The sequence below is a fragment of the Marmota marmota genome, unplaced genomic scaffold (assembly GCF_001458135.2).
Source record: "Marmota marmota marmota unplaced genomic scaffold, marMar, whole genome shotgun sequence".
Lineage (NCBI taxonomy): Eukaryota > Metazoa > Chordata > Mammalia > Rodentia > Sciuridae > Marmota > Marmota marmota.
Genome location: NW_025999977.1, coordinates 29,510,490 through 29,530,870, shown reverse-complemented (window position 1 = coordinate 29,530,870; position 20,381 = coordinate 29,510,490). Strand labels below are relative to the sequence as shown.

At 35.4% G+C, this 20,381-nt stretch overlaps 1 protein-coding gene across 1 annotated transcript in view; it reads right to left on the bottom strand.

Annotated features, from left to right (window-relative positions):
• Positions 1-20,381, bottom strand: part of Thumpd2 (THUMP domain containing 2) — a 37,391-nt gene that overhangs the window by 8,274 nt on the left and 8,736 nt on the right. The window contains exons 6-8 of the mRNA XM_048804503.1: positions 16,005-16,092; positions 8,944-9,015; positions 8,352-8,466 (exon numbers count right to left, since the gene is read on the bottom strand). Coding sequence (XP_048660460.1) covers positions 8,352-8,466; positions 8,944-9,015; positions 16,005-16,092 — 275 coding nt within the window. The remainder of the gene's footprint in view (positions 1-8,351; positions 8,467-8,943; positions 9,016-16,004; positions 16,093-20,381) is intronic.

Below are 20,381 nucleotides of genomic sequence, written 5' to 3'. Positions count from 1 at the left end.
GGCAAAATCTAATGACCACTTGCTGGCTGTCTCCTAATCCTAAACCTTGTGAGAGAGCAGCAGAAAAGCAGAGTGTTAGAAAAAAGGCAGTAGTATCTTTTAAACCTAGGCAGGAATTCTTTTATTTTTTTTCCATTTTTGTTTGTTTTGCAGTTCTAGGAATTAAATCCCAGGTAAGCATTCTATCATAAGCCAAAGCCCACCCAAGGTATGTTTCACTTCATGTGCTGTGTTTTAGGGTGCTGATACTGAACACATCCATTTCAGCCTTTCTATACTTTTTGCAAAATGACTAAAGACAATAAATAACGAAGGAAATCACAGTGATCAAATGTTTTACATATGAGGAAATACAAGACATATTCAACTTTGCTTAATTACAAGTCTTTCTTCTGCCTGATACACACACAGCACCTACCCGTAAATTAGTTTATTAGTTGCCCAGTTTGTCCAGGTTTGGTAATCTTCTTCTTCTTTTTTTAGTTCTGGTTGTTCTCCATTTTTTCTATATTATATAATTTGCTAAACTGATTTATAAATAACTTTAGAAGGAATAAAATTCACATAGGTAGACAAGACTAATTTTTTAAAAAGTTCCAGAATTAAGCAGTGACATCTTCCATCCAAGGACGAAATAATCTGAACTTCCGTTGCTGTGGTGTGCAGTGCAGGCTGACAGCCTGCTGTGTTTGGCTCTGAGACTAGTTACCTATGGGACTCTGGGAGGCTACTGCTTCAGTTTCCTCATTGTAAAATGGAATGGCAGTGCCTACCTTAGAAGTTAATAAATGGGGGAAAACATTTAGAACAGTGCCTGGCACATGGTGAGCACTCCATGAATACTAGCTATTTTTAAATTATTATTTACAGTGTCCTCTCTGATGTCTATAGGAGATGACAGTCAGGTGGAGCCCAGTGGGCCAGAATCCTTCAAAGAGTTCAAAAAACTTCTAAAACTGTGAGCACCTAACCTGTAGGACTAAATACAGAGTAAAGACTTTTTAATTATTAAATACTTTAAACTGCCTATGAGTATGCCTGTAACTAAAGAGATAAGACTAAAATAGAAATAGCTCAAAACAAGCAAATATCATTTTTTTTAAAACATCTCTTCAGGATGATTGAAGAACATGAAAAAAATAGTTTTAAAATACTAGTTGCTTTGAATAAAAGAACTGCCCCATTTTCCCCTTTTCTGAGAAAAAAGTGGGTAAAAATTGCCTAAAACTCATTATGGCACCCAGGTATTTTCTTTCAGAAGGTTTTATGGGCCTTCCAGGTATCTTTTTTATGTATATACTTAACAAAGACTAGGTTGTTTGAGGGCTTTTATAGAATTGATTACATTCTTCTTCCTACTTTCCTTCCTATACTTTCTGCTGTTTGTTATTCTTTCCAGTGTCCAGGTTTATTACTTTGATGTCTGTCACATAACAATAATTCCCATAGTTATTTAAAATTAGTTCTATATTTAAATGAATTCAATCTCTGTTCCTCTGCTGATTCATCTCTTAAATGTCTGGATTTTATTAAAAATTCCCCCTGCCAAAAGCCTATTACTGAAATGTTGCCTGAACTGTTTCATATTGAAAATGTCTCCTCAAAAATAACATTTTAGTTATGTATAATATTTCTGCATCACATTCTGCTTCAGTAACCTTATAAATAGGGATCTCAGAACATTATAAATAAACTCTATTCTATTGGCAATTGCTCTATAACTTTGCTTATTTCCATTGTGGCCAAAATAAAATTAAGTTCACTGCATTAGATCATTTTCCCTTCTTTAGTTGCTGCTGATAGATTTTTTCCTTTATCTTTATTATTCTTTTTTCTCATTTCAATTAAGTGTAAGAGAATGCAAATCCTTCACTGAAATTTTAATCTGCCATCTTGATCCAGAAGTCTATAATAATTAAATAAGCACCATATAGTGTGGCATGTGGATTGGTTGCCATACAATAGTACAGTCAGGAACACTGCCAAGAATGAGGACGCTAGAAAGAAAAGTTTATACTTACGAAATACTTACTATTGGTTTAATATGGGGAACCTAAAAATAAGGATCCATGCACTTTTAAAATAGTAATAGGCAAAATAGTTGTGGTATATATTCACCCACACACTGACCAGCTTCGTACATGTATTAGTCTCTAATCCCATGTCGTCACTGGTATTTTTCTGAAGAATACAGTGTTTTTAAAAATAGGAACTTTAAGTTGCCTTTTTAATAAAATGCCTGTGATCTTCAAAGCTTCACTTTCATGTTTAAAAACTTCTTTTAAATTACAATATGTTCATCTGAGGAAATACTTTGTTTACATGTGCTAAAGTAACTCTAGAGATCAGAGCAAATTTTGCAAAATGGAAGATACTCTTGACTCTTCTCAATTCTATTTTTTTTCATATAGATAAGGTAAAGATTTCAGTTCTCCAGTTCACAGTCCTTCCAGAATGCCTTTGACAAATATTTCCACAACACAAAATTCAAGTTGACTCTACTATTCTTTTGTTTTGCCAAATTTAGATACTGCAAAATTAAGGCCTTCTCAATTTCATTCCATTCCATTTTAGAAGACACAGATGTCTAATTAAAATGATGAAAGTCATCAAGAGATTCTTCCCACAATATATCCAAAGTACATTTACAGAATTTGAGAATTAAATCTCGAAGATTACTGAGCTTGAAATAATGTGTTCATGTCTTTCTTGGTGCTTTTAGAGATAGATTTAAATGTCTTCCTGTTGCCAACTTTGTTTTTAATAACTGCAATTCACAAAAAAATTCAAAAGCGACAGTTCTGTTAGTCCATTTGCTGAAATCTTTGATTACAGATCACCAATGGATTTTGAACAAAATGAAAACAAAATTAGGCAACTTGTTTATCTTTTAAGCAAAGCCTATAGCACTACCGTAGGACTGCTTTACAAAGTAGTTCTTCAAAAGCTTCAAATTTTAAATCCAACTAATGACAGAGAGAAAGTGTATCACTACACTGCAGTATAGTTTTGCATTCAAGCAAAACTTCATTGCAAATAGCTTGCAGTCAATTACTCTGTGTATGTTTAAAAAATAAAGTGCTGATTATTTTAAAAACTATATCAATTGACAGAAGGCTGCAAACCAGAGGTAATTACGAGTTATATGGTACCATGTTAAATTTCAGGTACTTTACTCCGTAGGTTTTAGCAAGATATGAATTTTTCTCCTGTGTTGGTCTACCAAATTAATGCATAAGTGGAGACACATGCAATGCTGAACTAAATTTATGGTAACATTTACAAGGATGTTTCATTTTTCACAAGGAAAAATCTACATTTCCAAGAATTAGGGGGGAAAAAGCTGAACTACTACTGGAATTGGCTTAATTTGATTTTATTTGGAAGCATCCAAAGATGTTGCTACAAAACTGGCAATATTTGTCTGCAAAGGTCTTCTAGTGGAGCTAAAATATCAATAGCCATAGTTTCATTTTGCTTATGCGCATGAGAAAACTTGGAATTGAATATGAGCAAAATTAATTTAGAAGAATAGTCATTTAATCTAAATGAAAAGTCATGCTTCATGGAGTGATACTTAAATGCATTTTCTTCAGCTTCATGTGATAAATAATTGGCTTTGGCCAAGTATCCTTAAAATAACTGCTAGGTTTTGAAGTAAATGCTAGATGCTGCCATACATAGATTTCTTTCATTTGGGCCCTTATAGTAGATGGTAAATGTCAACAGACATTTTACTCAAGTTATGTGTTCATCATTAGCTTTCTTGAGAAATGGAAACTCAGTACTTTTTAATTTAAAATGCATGTTTAAAAAATTTATTGCTGCTAAAAATGTTTATTATAAAACAGAAGTGCTACTGAACAATAAAATGATACCATATGATCATCCAATACACACAATAACAGTAGAGCACAACAAAGGAAAAGATCTTTGCTGCCAGGACACTCTCTAGGTGGTGAGCTTCTTTCCCCTATTTCCTACACATACTTCATGGACAACCCAACAATCAGGTTCCACTTTCCCTGACTCTCCAAATCAGGTAGTCGGGCAGCTTCACAAATCTTGTAGAAGACGGCATGGGCCACGAGATGCTGTGCTGAAAGAGTAGGGGCCAAGGCAGTGTGGGCAGGATGAGCAGCAGGAAAATGCACTAGCATGAAGGAAAATGTAACCATGCATGGTGCATGGACAGATGTGGTGGAAAAAGCCCATCCTACTACTGGCAATAAACGCCACCTGAGAACAAAGTACAGTAGTTGCAATAATCTTGTTGTTTTATACTCTACCACTGATGTGACATGTGACAGCCTGTAGAATGTCTAATCAGGAATGCTGAAAACATTCCTTTTTACCTACATATCTTATTTTATTTTATTTTATTTTTTGTACGGGGGATTGTACTCAAGGGCACTTGACTACTGAGCCACATCCCCAGCCCTATTTTGTATTTTATTTAGAGACAGGGTCTCACTGAGTTACTTAGCACCTTGCTTTTGCTGAGGCTGGTTTTGAACTCACAATCCTCCTGCCTCAGCCTTCAGAGCTCCTGGGATTATTGGCATGTACCACTGTGCCCAGCTCCTACCTATGCTGTTCATATTTTAACTAAATCATAAATGTGTTTCTCTGGCTCAAATCTGATTGTTACAGCTTTCATCTTATATTGAGAATGTACATATATCCATAGATTAAAACCCAAACAGTGATTAACTGTCATTTCCTAAGATAACTTATAACATAATATTCATTTGATTCTTAACTGCCATGATGATTAAAACTCAGGAATAAATACACACAATTTCTTTTTTTTATAGTAGTACAGAGTTATAAAACAAAGTGAATATTACTTTAAAAAGTAGAAAAAAATAAAGTCATTAAAGCACAATAGAGAGAATGAGATTGTGTAGAAACATAAATAATGATGGGTGTTTTAGGTATAATGTGTTTGTACGTCAAAATCAGTGATCAAATAAAAAAGAAGAATATAATGTTGCAGGAGAACAGAAAAATTGCTCATTTGCTATACTTGAGGCACATGAGAAGGGAAGTATCCCAGTGCACAAGTGGTGAGACATGCTCTGGGACTGGAGAAGGCAGACGGGAGGACAGTAGTTTTGAGAAAGGTCACAAACTAGCAGCAGAGGTTAGTGCACATTTCCATATGTCTTAGACATAACCACACATACAGAGGTCTTTAATTCACAATATGTATTAGGCACTATGCCATATGGATTAATGTATAAATGCTCACCAAAGCCTCAGAAAGTAGGTATTATTATCGTCATCTTGTAAATACAAAGAATACAGAGAGGTTCAGATTTCTCAGAAGGCCACACAGAAAAGAAACAACCATAAAGCCAGAATTCACACATGTTCTTAGTTACAACAGTCAATAGGTGTGAGATCCTGAAATCTGTCAGTGTTAAAAAGGGATTCATGGGTCTCAGCATTCTAAATTGTACTTATGATGAGAACCGTTAAAGAAAAAATAATTTAGTTAGAATATCCACCTCTAACATAGAGATATGAAACAGAGGGCTGATAATTAAAGAGTTAATACTGGCTGTCTTAGTAAGATCTACAGATCCCCAGACTGAAATTCACCATTAAAGTCTATGATGATAAAACAGCTTACAATAGATGCTTTAGTCTTTCTTCCTGAAAGCCATTCTAAAAACAAGTAATTCACAAAAGAAAAATCTATAAATGACATTACATGAAAAACATTCAACTCAGTAATAGTCAAAGAAAGGCACTTAAACAAACTAAATTTGCAAAGTTTTAAAAACTGTAATAAAAATAGTGACACATCAACAAAGGCTTCTGGAAACGTGCACTAACCTCTGCTGCTAGTTTGGTGTGACCCATCACAACTCTACTGTCCTCCTCTCTGCCTTCTCTTGTCCTAGGAGTGCATGTACCACCACTTGTGCACTGGGATACCTCCCTTCTCAGGCGCCTCAAGGATGGTAAATGAGCAATTTTTTTTCTCTTCTGCAATGCTATATTCTTCCTCTTTATTTTATCATTGATTTTTGACATACAAACACATTGTACCTAAAATTAATTCTGATTTCTATCTTCTAAAAAAATTCTCATTTAAGGTTGGGGATGTAGCTTAGTGGCAGAGCACCTGCCTGGCATGTGCAAGGCCATAGGTTTGATCCCTAGCACTGAAAACAAACTAACAAACACACTCTGTTTGATTCCCAGTATTCTTCCTTTCAGTTACTACCCCATTCTCTGCTCTCCTTACCAACCAAAGTGCTCCTGAGAATGATCTAAACTAGCCCTCATGGGGGCTCTGTGATTTGCCTTGCATGCTCGAGGTCCTGGGTTCAATCCCCAGTACAGAAAAAAACAAAACAAAACAAAACAAAAAAACCCCACAGAAATTCAACTAGCCATCTCTAAGTTCTTCTCTCCCACCTCTCATGCCCACTCCAGGCAGGCCTATGTTCTTGCTGCTCCACAGAAACAACCCTTGGCCTCAGTTTACTTCACCGACTGGCAGTGGGTCCCACAGCTGGTTACCCTCTCTCTTCCCTGGATCCTCTCACATCATTGGCTATTCCTCGACTAGATACTCAGTTCTAGCACTCAAAGCATCTGAATGTGCTCAAGAGCGCAGTTCTTTCCTTTCACTGTTTATACTCACTCCCTAAATGATCTCATGGATTTAAATGTTATCTGTACTCTCCAACTCCAGATTTGCATGCTGGGCTACTAACCTGACATCTTCTCTACACGGTATCTGATAATCATGTAAAACTGAAAAGGTTCAAAACTCTTAACTTGTTCTTCCTTCAGGCTTCCCTGCACCCTCTGGCTGCTTTCAGTTGTTATTTTCATTCTTGCTCTCACACTCCATTGCCCAATCCAACAACAAATCCTGTTTGATCTACTTTCAAAGATAAATACTTGACCTCTTTTCCATCACCTTCAGGTACTCCAATTCGGCCCAAGCCACCATCTTTTCTTACTGGACTACTGCAACAGTCTTTGCTTCCACCCTTGCTCCACTAGTCTATTCTTACCATGGGAGTTAGAGGGATACTTTCAAAAACTAGGATTTGTTTGGTTACCTGATGCCACAGAGAACTCCTTTTGTTTTAAAAATAGTGGAGTGTCTTTGCTGTTTTTTTTTTTTTCCTTAAAGTAACACTTCATGGGAAATGCCTCCAAAATGAAAACAGATAAAAGTGAAGGGGTGTGGTGGGGGTCTGGTAGGCAGCTCTATGTTCCTTTCCTCATGCCTACAGGGTGCTCTGGCAAATGTAAAGGTTCCAAACCACTGCTCTGGATCAGCTGATGAAATGATTCCAGTTTCCTTAAAGGTCTCAGAAACATTTATAAGGAAATTAGGGTCTATGATAGCTGATTTCAGTCTGATCGTCTCTTAGTTTACTTTGGAAACTTGTGTCTTATGCACAGAGTCCTACTGGACTATTGGCAGAATGGCTAAAATGCAGTCACTGGCCACAATCAACTGTGAGATCTCAATGACCCTGGCTGCTTTATTATGCTTTTACACAGAAGTTATCCTCATGTTTTGTTCTGTTGATACTCATCTTTCCTACTTTTCTATTTTAACAAAAAATTTTAAATGATATTTTGTTCCTCTTGACTATAGGCTTGATACCTATCCAGTGCCAAGAAAACTCAAATTCCTTAGCTGGAAATGAAACATGACATTTTTAAAGAGAGGTGTGTTAAAGAAACAGAAGAAATAAGAAACGTGAGGTTACTTTATAATAATCTGAATACCATGGATATTAGAGAAACGTTATTTTGACAGGACTGTACAGATCTGATTCCCAATCAAGTTTGTCACTGCTGATATCATATCAGTAAAGAAGCAGCAATTGTTTCTCTATCTCACAGGTGACCAATGGTCCAGGGTCCAGATTTGCCCCAGGCCTTCCTGGCTTCTTGAAAGTATTAGTTTTGCAAACTGTGACAGGTAGTTACTTATTCCTGTATATATCAGGGGTACTATCTAATGTGAGGTAGGAAGAAGGAAAAATAATTCAGAACAGTTCATATAGTTTATCTGAAAGAAATTAAAATTATTACTATTATACTATTATACTGCTGTCTAATGCCTATATTATCTGGTCCCAGATTATGAAATAAGAATAATTGAGATGCAACAAATACCACTTGAAAAGGCATATTTTTACTTAAATGCTAATGTTTTAAATGTTGCTTCTCAATCATAAACCTTTTGAAAAATTAAAAAGTTACAATTCTGGAAGTAATCTGAGTTTTAGCCCCATAGATATATTATAAGGTACAGAAATTAAGCCTTTATATATAGAAAAATGATCTTGCTTTTATTATCTTACCTATAACAGAGACTTTAAGCAACTCAATTTTATCCTTAAGGCCTGCAGCTTTCAGATTGTCACATGCGCCAAGTAACTGTGAGTCGCTGACATCAGCACCCATATAGTACGCACTCTATGGGGAAAGAAAGTCATGTATGTTTTCAGTATAAATACAACTGTTAGATATTTCAGTAGTTAAGGACATCTTGTGTTTTCTCAAATGGTGAAAATTAAATCAATAATTAAAAAAATTCAAGTTATAACAAAATTTATAGTGTTCTTTTATAAGAATACTATATAAATTAAAAATTAAAAGTTTTTATTAAAATTTTAAAATCTATTAATGTTTTACCATTACAAATGTCTAAACACTTTGAGGATTAATATAATCTAATCCCCATGATTAATTATTGGAATCCTGTCACAGAGAAAAGAAGTAACACAACAATTTAATCAACTCTTCAGAATCGATTTTAATAATAGGGAATTGTACTCATATAATAAAAATAATCCCTAAACAGACAATCTACTTGTAAATAACTGGCAAGAGATCACACATGCTGATTAAAGTAAATACATTACTTAGTTTACACCAAACTTTACAACTTACTGGCCATTCTTTAGCAGCTTCCAAAAGTATTGTTCCAAGTCCGCACATTGGATCTAAAACAAATGCACCAGGCTATAAACAGAAATACAAATTAGGTATTATTAAATCTACCATAATAGGTCTACCATAAAACAAGTCTTCTTCCAACCTGGAGAGTCCATATTTCAGGAGTAAAGATTCCTTTTTATACTTTTAATAGGCATTTCAGGTAGTTAAAACCTTAAAGCAGGAATGTGTTTGCCATGTTTGAAGATTCGGAGGGAGGCCCCTGTGGCCAAAGCAAAATGAGAGAGAGGAAAAAGATGGCGATATCATCAGGGAGGTAGCCAGGGGATGCCATCCAGGAGAGCTGGATGGGGTATGCTGCAGGTACGACAACCCCCAAACCTCAGAGGTCTAAACCAACATCTAGCTCATACTACACACCTGCATTAGGATACCCAGGGCCTCTGCTCCTCACTCTGGAACCTAGGCTGAGAAAGCAGTCACCCTCAGAATACTGCCAGCACCATGGCAGAGGGAGGGAAAGCATGACAAATTGTGCCAAAAGGTGCCACATCATTTCCACTAGCACTTAAATGGCTGAAGTCAATGGACACATGGTTTCAAGGATCCATGAAAGCAATCTTATCTGTACTTAGGAGGAGAATAGGAAATTGGAGGAACAACTCATCACTCCCCACTCTGGAGATCACATCATGTCAGATCTAGTAGGTACTGTAAGGATTCTAGTTCTATTTTTAAGGATGAGCAACTAGTAGAGGGTCTGAGTAAAGGAGTCACATGATATTAGGAGACAGGATATTTCAAGGGGATCATCTGTCTGTTCTGCCAACCACAGACCATAGAGTGCTAAGAGTGCTAACCAGAAACTAGTTAGGGAGTCCAGGCAGGAGATGATGGTGGCCTGGATTAAAAGCAGTTGGATTCTGAATATATTTTAAAAGGTAGTACCATAAGGAAGAATCAGATGTGGAATATTAAAGAAAGACAACAGTATGGAATGACTCAACCTTTTTCAGTTGAGCAGTGGAGAATAGCTGCCTGTTACCGAGACGGGAAAAGAATTGGGGAGGAAAAGATTTGGAGGAGACAAGAGCAAACTTCTCTAGACATGTTAATTTTGAGAAACCTCTCAGACCTTCAAGTATAGACATCAACTGAGTCAGTGGATGTATGAATCTAGAGTTTAAGGGTTCAAGTCACAGATATTAATTTGGGAACAGACTATATGAGTGCTCTTTTTACAAAACAGTCTACATTTATAAATGGTATTTAACACAGTGGAACTGATGGGATCATCTAGGGAAGTTAAAAGGGAAGACTATATGTTAGGTCTTGGAGATTTAAATACTGATGTTTAGAAGATGAAGATCTAGATCTGCATAATGAGAAGCATTGTATATGAATGTAGGAGGGGAACCTAGAGTGGAGGTTCTGAAACAAAGTGAAAAAATCTGTTTCAAGGACAATGGTAACTTTCTAAAAGAAGATGAGCAGGTTCAGTGGCATACTGGTGAGGAGGCCTGATGGAAGTGGGTGTACACAAGAGAATGGGAAGAAAGGAAGCAGAGGCAGCACACTTTTTTCCTTACATAAAAGGAGGCAGAGAAAGGGGGTGGTAGCTGAAGAAATATGTGGGTCTGGGAGACAGTTCTTGTTCCTTTAAGTTGCAAGATATTTAGCAAGTGTACATGCTGATGCCACTGCCCCAGTACAGAAAAAAACATCCTCAGTCCACAAGAGGAAACAGAATCCAGTACCCAAGTACTGGAGTCAAACAGACAGTTCACTCCTATAATGACAACAAGGCAGAATGTGTGGGCACAGATTACGATATGCTGGTAGATTTGGTGAGCATAACATGCTGAAGTTCTGTCCTGATTCTAATATTTAAGTTAAATAAGAAGGAAGAGTTACTAGGAATAGAACCACCATATAACTTGGCTATCCAATTTCTTGTTATTCATCCAAAAGAACTAAAATTAGCCTACTATAGCAATCCAGCCACATCTATGTTTATAGTGGCACAATTCGTACTAAGTGAAATAAGTTGACTGAGAAAATCAAGGGTTGAATGTTTTTTTTCATATGTGGAAGCTAGAGCAAAATAAGGGGAAATGTGTGTGGGGGGGGTAGAAAAGTGTGTGTGGGGGAGCAAAAGAAAGACCAGTAGAGTCAAGGGAGGAGAACAGAGGGAGGGGAGAGAAAGTGGGGGAAATGGGGACCAATATGGAGTAAATCAAAGTTCATGTATGTATGATTTTGTCAGAATGAACCCAATGACTATGTGTAACCATAATGCTCTAACAACAACAACAAAAAAAGAAGAGTTATAAGTGTGGATAAGATAATATATAATGACTATAATGACAGAGCATAGAATATAAGCTGTAAAGGAGGGAATGAGGACAGGTGGTGAGTGACAAATAGTAGGTCAAATGACTGGAGGTCCCTGGTGAAATCCTTAGGGAACCAGTGGAAGCAAACAGGAAAGAGAAGGTGTTAAAAGCAGAATCATAGCAGGTCTTACTATGTTGCACAGGCTGGCCTTGAATTCCTGGGCTCAAGTGATCCTCCTGCCTCAGACTCTTGAGAAGCTGGGATTACAGATGCATACCACCATATCAGGCTAAAAACAAGAGTTTGGGAAATCTGGAAGGGATATTGTTATGGGTATGATAAGGCCTAAGATCCACCTAGAGCAGATTCTTAGAGGAAGGGAAACCAAAAAACTAAGAGGCAGGTTATCGACTTGCTATGAAGATCATAAAGAATTACAGGACTGGGGATGTAGCTCTGTGGCAGAGTGGGTATTTGCCTAGATGCAGGAGGCTCTGAGTTTGATCTTCAGTACCACACACACACAAATTATGACAGGACTATGGTTTATACTCTAAAAGATGACAGGGAGTGAGATCTTATACATGACTGGGATGCTCTAAAGGCATATGCTTCAAGGGCCCTGAGAGACTCTGGGCAGAAGGGAGGAATCAATTATCCAAAAGGGGAGATAAGGAGCAAGCAGGACACCTACCCCACCTTCAGGCCTACTGGTACTCAGATGTGGGAGAAAAAACATCCATCACTTGATATGTCTATAGAGGAAGCAGAGTCCTCAGTGGACAGCCAGGTATCGGTCAGAGTCAGAGGGTACCTAATGGAAAGAAGCAAAGTATTCTTCAGGAGAGAGAAACATTTCCCTGGCACTAAATTCTAAGGAGAATATAATATGGAAGGGGAGTAAGTTAACAAAATAATGATTTATATGGCAATTTATTTAAAATTAATAAGATGAGAATGAATTATGATCTTAAAATGTGCCAGACATTGTGTTCTTCCTCCTCCAAGGTCTGTGTTCAATAAGGTAATCTGACCTAAGACAGCTTTAAGTATCTTTATTTTACCTTAATATCTTTTCTACTCATGTCATTTGTAGACACAGAATACTCCCAAATCAGGGTATTTCTGATGCTCACAATAACCACCAAGACTTACAGAACTTGATTTTCCTTACTTGTTAAGGTATATAAAAAGGAGAAACACTTATGAGAAATGTGAAAAATACCTGACATTCCTATTTTGAAATTAAATATTTAGTTGTGTTGGCCTACCCAAGACTGAGCTGGGTGGGCACTGATCTGGGTACAAGCTCCAAGGGGGCACTGGATCAGGCTGGTATTGAGTTGTGCTTCCTCTTACTTCTTACATGCTTTCTCAGACCTCCTTTGTTGGTGAGGAGAGACATTTGGAGGAACATTTCTAACTCTTGGTACAAGCAAGACAAACTGACAGTAAGGAAAAATTCTTATCAAGCATTATGTTTTTATATTTTTGATCATTTGTTTTTGAGTTTTCTGAAACATGTATGTTTATATTAAGATAAAAGTAACATTCCAAATTTGTAGGTGGTTATATAAATTTATATTTAAATATAAAGTGTTGGAACCACTAACAGTTTAGAAAACAATAAATTGTAATCATTCTTCTTTCCTTACCCTAAACGAAATTTGGGATCAAGATTTAAATCAAATAAAGAAAAGCATGGGTTCTGGGAACATGGTAATCTGAAAGTACATCTTCTACTTCTAACTCCATATCTGCTGAACCAAGAGATGCTCAGTGATACCATTTACAGGATTTCAACCACTGAAAATACTTTAGCAAACATACTTTGGCCCTAGTAAGTCAACAAAGAAAAATAATAGGAGATCTAAGGGGCTGTGGTTCCCTTCTTAATGCAATAGAGCTAGAGGAACCACATAAGATTTGAATAAAGAAAGTAAGAGAGTGAAATGTGACACACATATTCTTCTAAAGCTAAAATATTATGATTTTTAAACTAAAAATATTATTAAGTGAATTAAAGTAGAATATATCTCTGTAATTTTTATTATAACTTGGATTATAATGTTCAAGAATAACTTGAAAAGCGGAGCCAAAATAAAAAGAGATGGAAATCATGTAAAAAAGGATAAGTGACTTGGAGGATGGTCAAGAAGCTTAACATATTCATAACAGGAATTTCAGAAGTAGGAAAAAAGAGAAGAGTTCAAGGTTAAATTCACTAAATAGCTGAAGCAATAATAATTAAATAAATAATGGCAGAAAGAGTACCTGGGGTGGAGAAATAATAAATGATAATAAATAATTATATACTCCATATTGTTGTCATAGCAGTAATGAAGAATTATACATTTTCTATATGTCAGGCACTGTTCTAATTGCTTTTATTAATACTAATTCATTTAGTCTTGACAAGATCCTATATATCATTTTCATCTTGCAAATAAGAGACTGAAGCACAGAATGGTCAAGTTTGCCTTAAACTTCACAGCTAGTAAGTGCCAGAGCTGGAATTAGAACCCAGGCAGTAAGACTCTAGAAGGCAACTCTGGGCTGAATAGAAAAGATACATATAAAAGGAAATTCTGGTAAGATTCCTGAACTCTAAGATTAAAGAGAAAAGTCTTATAAGCTTCTACGTGTAAAGAACAAATTGTCTATAAAGGTAAGAAAAACCATAGTGGCATGGCGGGCTCATCTATGGAAAACGAAATAGTACCCAAGGACCTTGGAGGGAAGCACCACAACTCAACAACCCTGGGCCCTGCTGAAATGGGTGAACCAGGATGAGAGGGAGACACTTGAGGAGAAAGGAATGCAGGCAGTATCTTACTCAAACACTATGTGTGAGGAAAACACCCAAGAAAACACTAGCCAAGGAACAAATAAAACCAGAGCAGAGGCCTGGAACTGAGAGAGGCAAAGAGAACAAAAACAGGAAGGAGCAATACATCTGCAGTACATCCTTGTGTGTTAGAACTTCTCTGTGAATGCTCAGGCATAGACTGTGATATTTAAGTTCTAGGAAATTTTGAAACAGAAAGGGCAATATTAAGAGAAGTTCCTATATACAATAAATAATTTAATTTAATCTAGTTGCTGTGGTTGGTAGAGAAAGGGGGTAATAATGTTTCAAAGGTCTCATTGTAGGCAGGAGTATAGAGAAAAGAATCCTCTAAAGGTCTCACCTCACCATGAGGGAGAAGGAGAAGTTGGTAAAAATGATAATTTTTATCAACTCTCTAGGGAGTAAAAAACAGTGTGTCTTAGCAGCTGAAGCCAGTTGATATATTTCTTTAAAGTACCAGTAGAGCTCTATGTGTTTAACTGAGAGAGCTAGGAAAAGGAACTTCGTAGACTAGCACAATAAAATTTCCAAGTGTTTGACAACAATGGATTAGCAGGTAACTTCAAAACAGCAAACACGAAAAGTAAACATAGGGGGCTGGAGATACAGATCAGTTGGTAGAGTGCTTGCCTCGTATGCACAAGACCCTGGGTTCGATCCCCAGCTCCACCAGGTTAAAAAAAAAAAAAAGTAAACATAGCTGGGCATGGTGGTGTGCACATCCTCACAGCAGCTTGGGAGGATAAGGCAGGAGGATCTTGGGGTTCAAAGCCAGCCTCAGCAACTTAGTGAGGCCCTAAGCAACTCTTGATGAGACCCTGAGATACATACAAAAATACAAAAATAATATACAAAATAATAATATAATATATATAAAAAAGGGGCTGGGGATGTGGCTGAGTGGTTAAGTGCCTCTTTAGTTCAATCCCCAGTAAACAAAACAAAATGGAACAAACAAACAAAAGTAACCAGATGAATTAAGAAGTTTTGAATGGAAAAAAACCCAGAATATAGTCAAGTCTGAAAGACAGAGACCATCAGAGTGGGACAGAAAAGATCAAAGCAGTTGTGTGTTGGTAAAAAAATACTTAAACTTGAAAATAAAGTAGTAGGAAAGACATTTTAGGCAAACACAAAAAGAAAGGAGTAAAAAATATTAATAGAGAATAGTGAAAGTTAAGTTTCAACTTACTCATCAAGATCAAGAGGATTTTATGTACAATAAAAAGGCACAATTTTGTAATGAAACAATAATGTATATGTACCAAACCACATAGAAGCTAAATAATGCAATAACTAATAAAAATGCAAAAACAATATAAATACAATAATATGAGATTTCAAAATAGCTCTTTCAGAAAGGACCAGATAGTAACACAGTAAGTAAAGGTCATAGAGAACATTTCTTAATCAGAAAATAAAATTATCAGGCTGGGGCTATAGCTCAGTGGTAGAGTGCTGTCCTAGCACATGTGAGGCATTGGGCTCGATCATCAGCACCAAAAAAAAAAATAAACAAATAAAATAAAGGTATTGTGTCCATCTATAGCTAAAAACAAAGAAAGAAAGAGAAAAGAAAATTTTTTTTATGTTCATAGAACATTTACAAAAATTGATCAAGATCTTAGTTATAGAGAAAAATTTTAAGATGTAGAGACAGACCACACCTTTGGACTATCACACAAACAATTAGAAATAATAAAATATGATTAACTTTTCACTCAGCTTCTTCATAGCCAAAGTGAATGAATAAATAAATATGAGAAAAAGAAAGCAAGCAATCTCTTATTGTCCACCAACAAGAGACTATATAAGTTAACTACGGAAGAGACTGTGCTAATAGCAAAAATAAAAACATTTTCATTACCTTAATTTCTGCAAGAGATGCCATTGCCCACGCAATGGTGGATCGAAGTCCAGCAGTCTTGATGTAAGTTCTGCTGGCTAAGGGGATTCTACAAAGAAAAGAAGCTGTTTACATACCAAATATTACTATATATTAAAGAACAGGATATAAATAAAAATGATGAATCTGTCTGTATCTAGAACCACTTTAGTACATTCATCTAACATATCTCAAGAATTATCTAAATTAGAAAAATTTTAACCTTATTCAAAATAATTCTCTAATGGACACTTTGTCTAACCAGCCACTGTGGTACTTAAATTCTTTGGAAACTGAAATTTAAACTCTCACGTTTAATTTATAAAAATTTAATCACACATGAGGGAAATCTTTCTCATTTAGTATTTCCTTATCTTCCAATATACAACAGACCGTTCCTTTCTCTCTGGAGTCAAGAGGAACACAGTTTTTTGATGTAGGTGTAGTTGGATGAATGGATATTAACCTTCAAACCTGTTTTCTACCAAAAAATCCCTTTTGTAAGTTTGCTTTTTGCTCATTTGCATCTTTCTCAAAAGATGAAATGAAGCATGACAATCCACTGTCTAAAATAAATTACTGAATAAAGGGATGAAGCAGACATCTTCCAATTCAGTTTACTGGTCTCTGTTCTATATCACTATATTGTTACTAATCACCATTGTTACTATTGGTGTTTCCAGAATTGATAGAAATTTTCATAAAATGTTAAGATATTGTCAAATATATTATTTCAAACTTTCTAATGCTATAAGCAAACAACATCTTGGAAATTAAAGTAGTTATGATTTCAAGAATTTGTGATGGTTTGTTCTGGGGTAGGCTTATTCTGAAACTACTAAGAGGGCTCTTCTATAACATTACCCAAACACACAGTGTTCTCCACTCTTCTTAAAGACTTTCAACAGAATTCCATGTGTATAAATTTATTAAATATTGATTTCTTCCATGATATATTTCCTCATCTTTTTTGATTTTAAATTATCCTGTCCTGGTTTATACTAACTGCAAGCCCTTTAGTGCTTAGAAATAAGATGATATACCCCTTTCAAATAAAACAGTGTAGTAGTATACCACTATAATGAGGAAGTTCTGCATGGCAAACCCATGGGAGCTTTGCTTTTTAATTAAGTTTTTTTTTTTTTTTTCAGGAAACACTAATTCATATTATAAGTAATACTGTATCTATACATTCGAAATCAAGAATGTAAACTGGCAGGTGAAAAGGCTATAAAATATTTCAATCAATTAATCACTTCTACAGGGTAAGGTCTACTGGTAATTCTACAGGCAACTGTCTTGTTACAAAATATTTTACACCAAAAATACATGAATAAATAAATAAAATAATAATTAAATAAAAATAAAATAAAATAAAAATGACACAGTATGGAAGACCATCTTTTTGGTCTCTAAATTTTATTTTATTTTTTATTGATTCTTTTTAGTTACATAAAACACTAGGATATATTCTGACATAATCACAAAAGCATGAAATATAATTTGCTCTAATTCAGTCCCCAGCACTCCCCACTTCCTCCACTCCCTCCCCTGCTCCTCTCCCTTTACTCTGCCAATTTTATGCAATTTATTTATAGTTTTTTTAAACATTAGTGTCTTGTGGGTATAGCTGATGTTGCGATCCACTGTGGGGTATCCATGTAGTGCAAACGGAAGTGTAGTCACCTTCACTCCACTGTTCTTCCCTCTTTCAGACCCTCCTTCCTCCCTCTCAATCCCCTCTCTACTCTACTGAGCTTTCCTCTATTTTGATGAAATTCACTCTCCCTTTTCTGGAAGACTATTTTCATGTATATGTATTACAAAGTTTATATTACCAACTTCTAAGTAGCAGGGATTTATGTGGAACCTTCAAATTTTTGACAATTATGTATACATTTTTACCAACACAGCTTTTATTTTGTGGAGCTAACTCTACTAAAATGTCATAAATGTGAATATGTTTTTACTTTGCTGAAAGCTAGGTGAAAGTGATCTGCTATTATTCCAATAAATGGTCCCTGTTAAAATCAGTATAATAAAATTATTCAGGGGAAGACAGTATTCACAAACTCCTTGCAAATAAAAACAATGCTCTACTTTCATAGTGTCTGACTGATGTTTTAAATCAGATTGTAGCTGGTTTTTATGTAGTTCAAAGTAAATGTGTTTTTTTTGCCCCCCTTTCCACATAGATATATTTCTTTTTTATTCTCTTGCACATCACGACAAATATACTCTTACCTACATCTCTAGCCTGGATTTGAGCCCCAGATTTTTATCTTCAAATACCTGCTTGGGCATTTTTACCTGGAGGTGAAGTAGTGCATGTTCAATAGCTGTAAAGTGAACACACTCTCCTCTCCCTCTTTCTTGCATATACGTTACTGTTTTCTTATTCCATTTGCTATCCATATATTGGACACCCTAATGTATATCTTCAGTCTAGACTTGCCACCTGAACTTCAGGTGGCAATATCTACTTGGATGTTTGTCACTGAATACAGTTTCCTTTCCCTATATTTTGTATCTCAGTGACTTACACTAACATCCTCTAGTTGCCTAAATCAGAAATATGAAGGTTTTCCCAAGACTCCTTAACTTTTCCATGAATTCAGTCCTTCTGTTACCCCCAATTTTTGCTTTGGTTCAGTTCTTCATCATTTATTACCTGGACAGAGTTTAAATCCTCTCTCTTTTCCATTTTAAAATATAATTTCCTTAGTAATTATTTTAAATCACAAATATGATCACATTACCCTTGCATTTCAAATTCTTATGGCTTTTAGAATGAAATCCAAGTTGTTTAACATGGCTTACAAGACACTTTGTGCCTTTTCCTTAATTGTTCAGTCTAATTTTTGACCACTCTCTTGTACGTACACTCGGTCCCATCTGTACTGGGACTACATGTCATCCCCTCATAACTCAAGCTTCCTTACATCTCTGTGCACCTGCACACACTACTCCTTGTCTGTAAGAGTTTTTCCTTCTTGTGTCTACTAACGAGCCCTTACTTATTCCCTTCAGGACTCTGCTTAAGTGACACTGCTCCATGTTCTTTTCCTCATGTCCTACTTTAGCTAAATCCTTTTTTAGTTGGGCAAGCATTTATCATATGTCTGTTTTACCACTAGACCAAATTCCTTGAACTTTGGGTTTCTGGTACACAATTGATGTTTCAAAGGAAATTAACGGGGTGAATTAATCTCACTCTAGTAAATGCTTCTCCTCTGACTAGCTGCTGACTTAAAAAAAAAAAAAAAGTTGAAATTTATTCAACACTTCCTTATCCTAGAAATAGTACCAAGCATTTTCACATGGAGTATCTCATTTATCTCATTCAATTCCAACCACAAAGCTATAAAGTAGGTAATATTATTTTCCTGATTTTATAAAAAACAGAGAAATGATAAACTGCCCAAACTTGCAGTTAAATGGAAGAGAAGGGAGAATTCAAGTCCATAGTTCTTATCCATTATGCCATCACTACTAGGTTAGATGTAGTTAATGGCCTATGGGGCTAACTAATACCCCAATAGTTCTTTTCTTTAAAGAAAGTAAGGCTCTATTATGAACAATATAGAACAATATATACATTTTGATGTAATCTTCAAATATCCTGTCTGTTCTATACTGTTTCATCACTTCTCACTTTTTTTTTTTTCTGTTTTCAGGGTCACCAGCTTGTCCCTTCTTTTGTCAAATGCTATCTGCTCTTCATGTCTTCATGTCACTTTTTTGCTCATACCCAGTAAATTGTTCTTTTTAGCCAACACATCATCAAGACCATTTCTTCCTTCACTAGCTAGTAAAACTGACTTATCACAAAGCATCTATTAAAATCTTATGTACAATCACTGTTCACTCAAGATCTGAGTCTTAATTTTCAGGTACATACCTTGTGTCTGTAAATTTTTAAGTGTATCACCAATTAATACTTAAAATGCCATAAGCCTGACTCCTTGAGTGTTTCTATGAACATAAAAATAATTTGAAATAATAAAATATAATGTCTTTAAATGCTATATAAAGCTATATATGTTTGTTACATAAGAGTATTTAACACTTCTGTATATAATTAAAAATTTTTTAAATTAAAAGACAGTAGAATAAATCTAACATAATTTTCCTATGTACACATATGAAAATGCCCATCCATAAGAATGGGGTCCTAATTAGAGTAAGATATATCCCATGCTTGTATAATTTTATCAAAATGGATTCTACCATCATGTATAACTAAGAAAAATCAAAAAAATAAAAAATAAAAAAATGTTTATATATGCACACACATAAATTAATTAATTAAAATAATTTTTAACTACATTATAAATTCTATTAAAAACATTTCATATC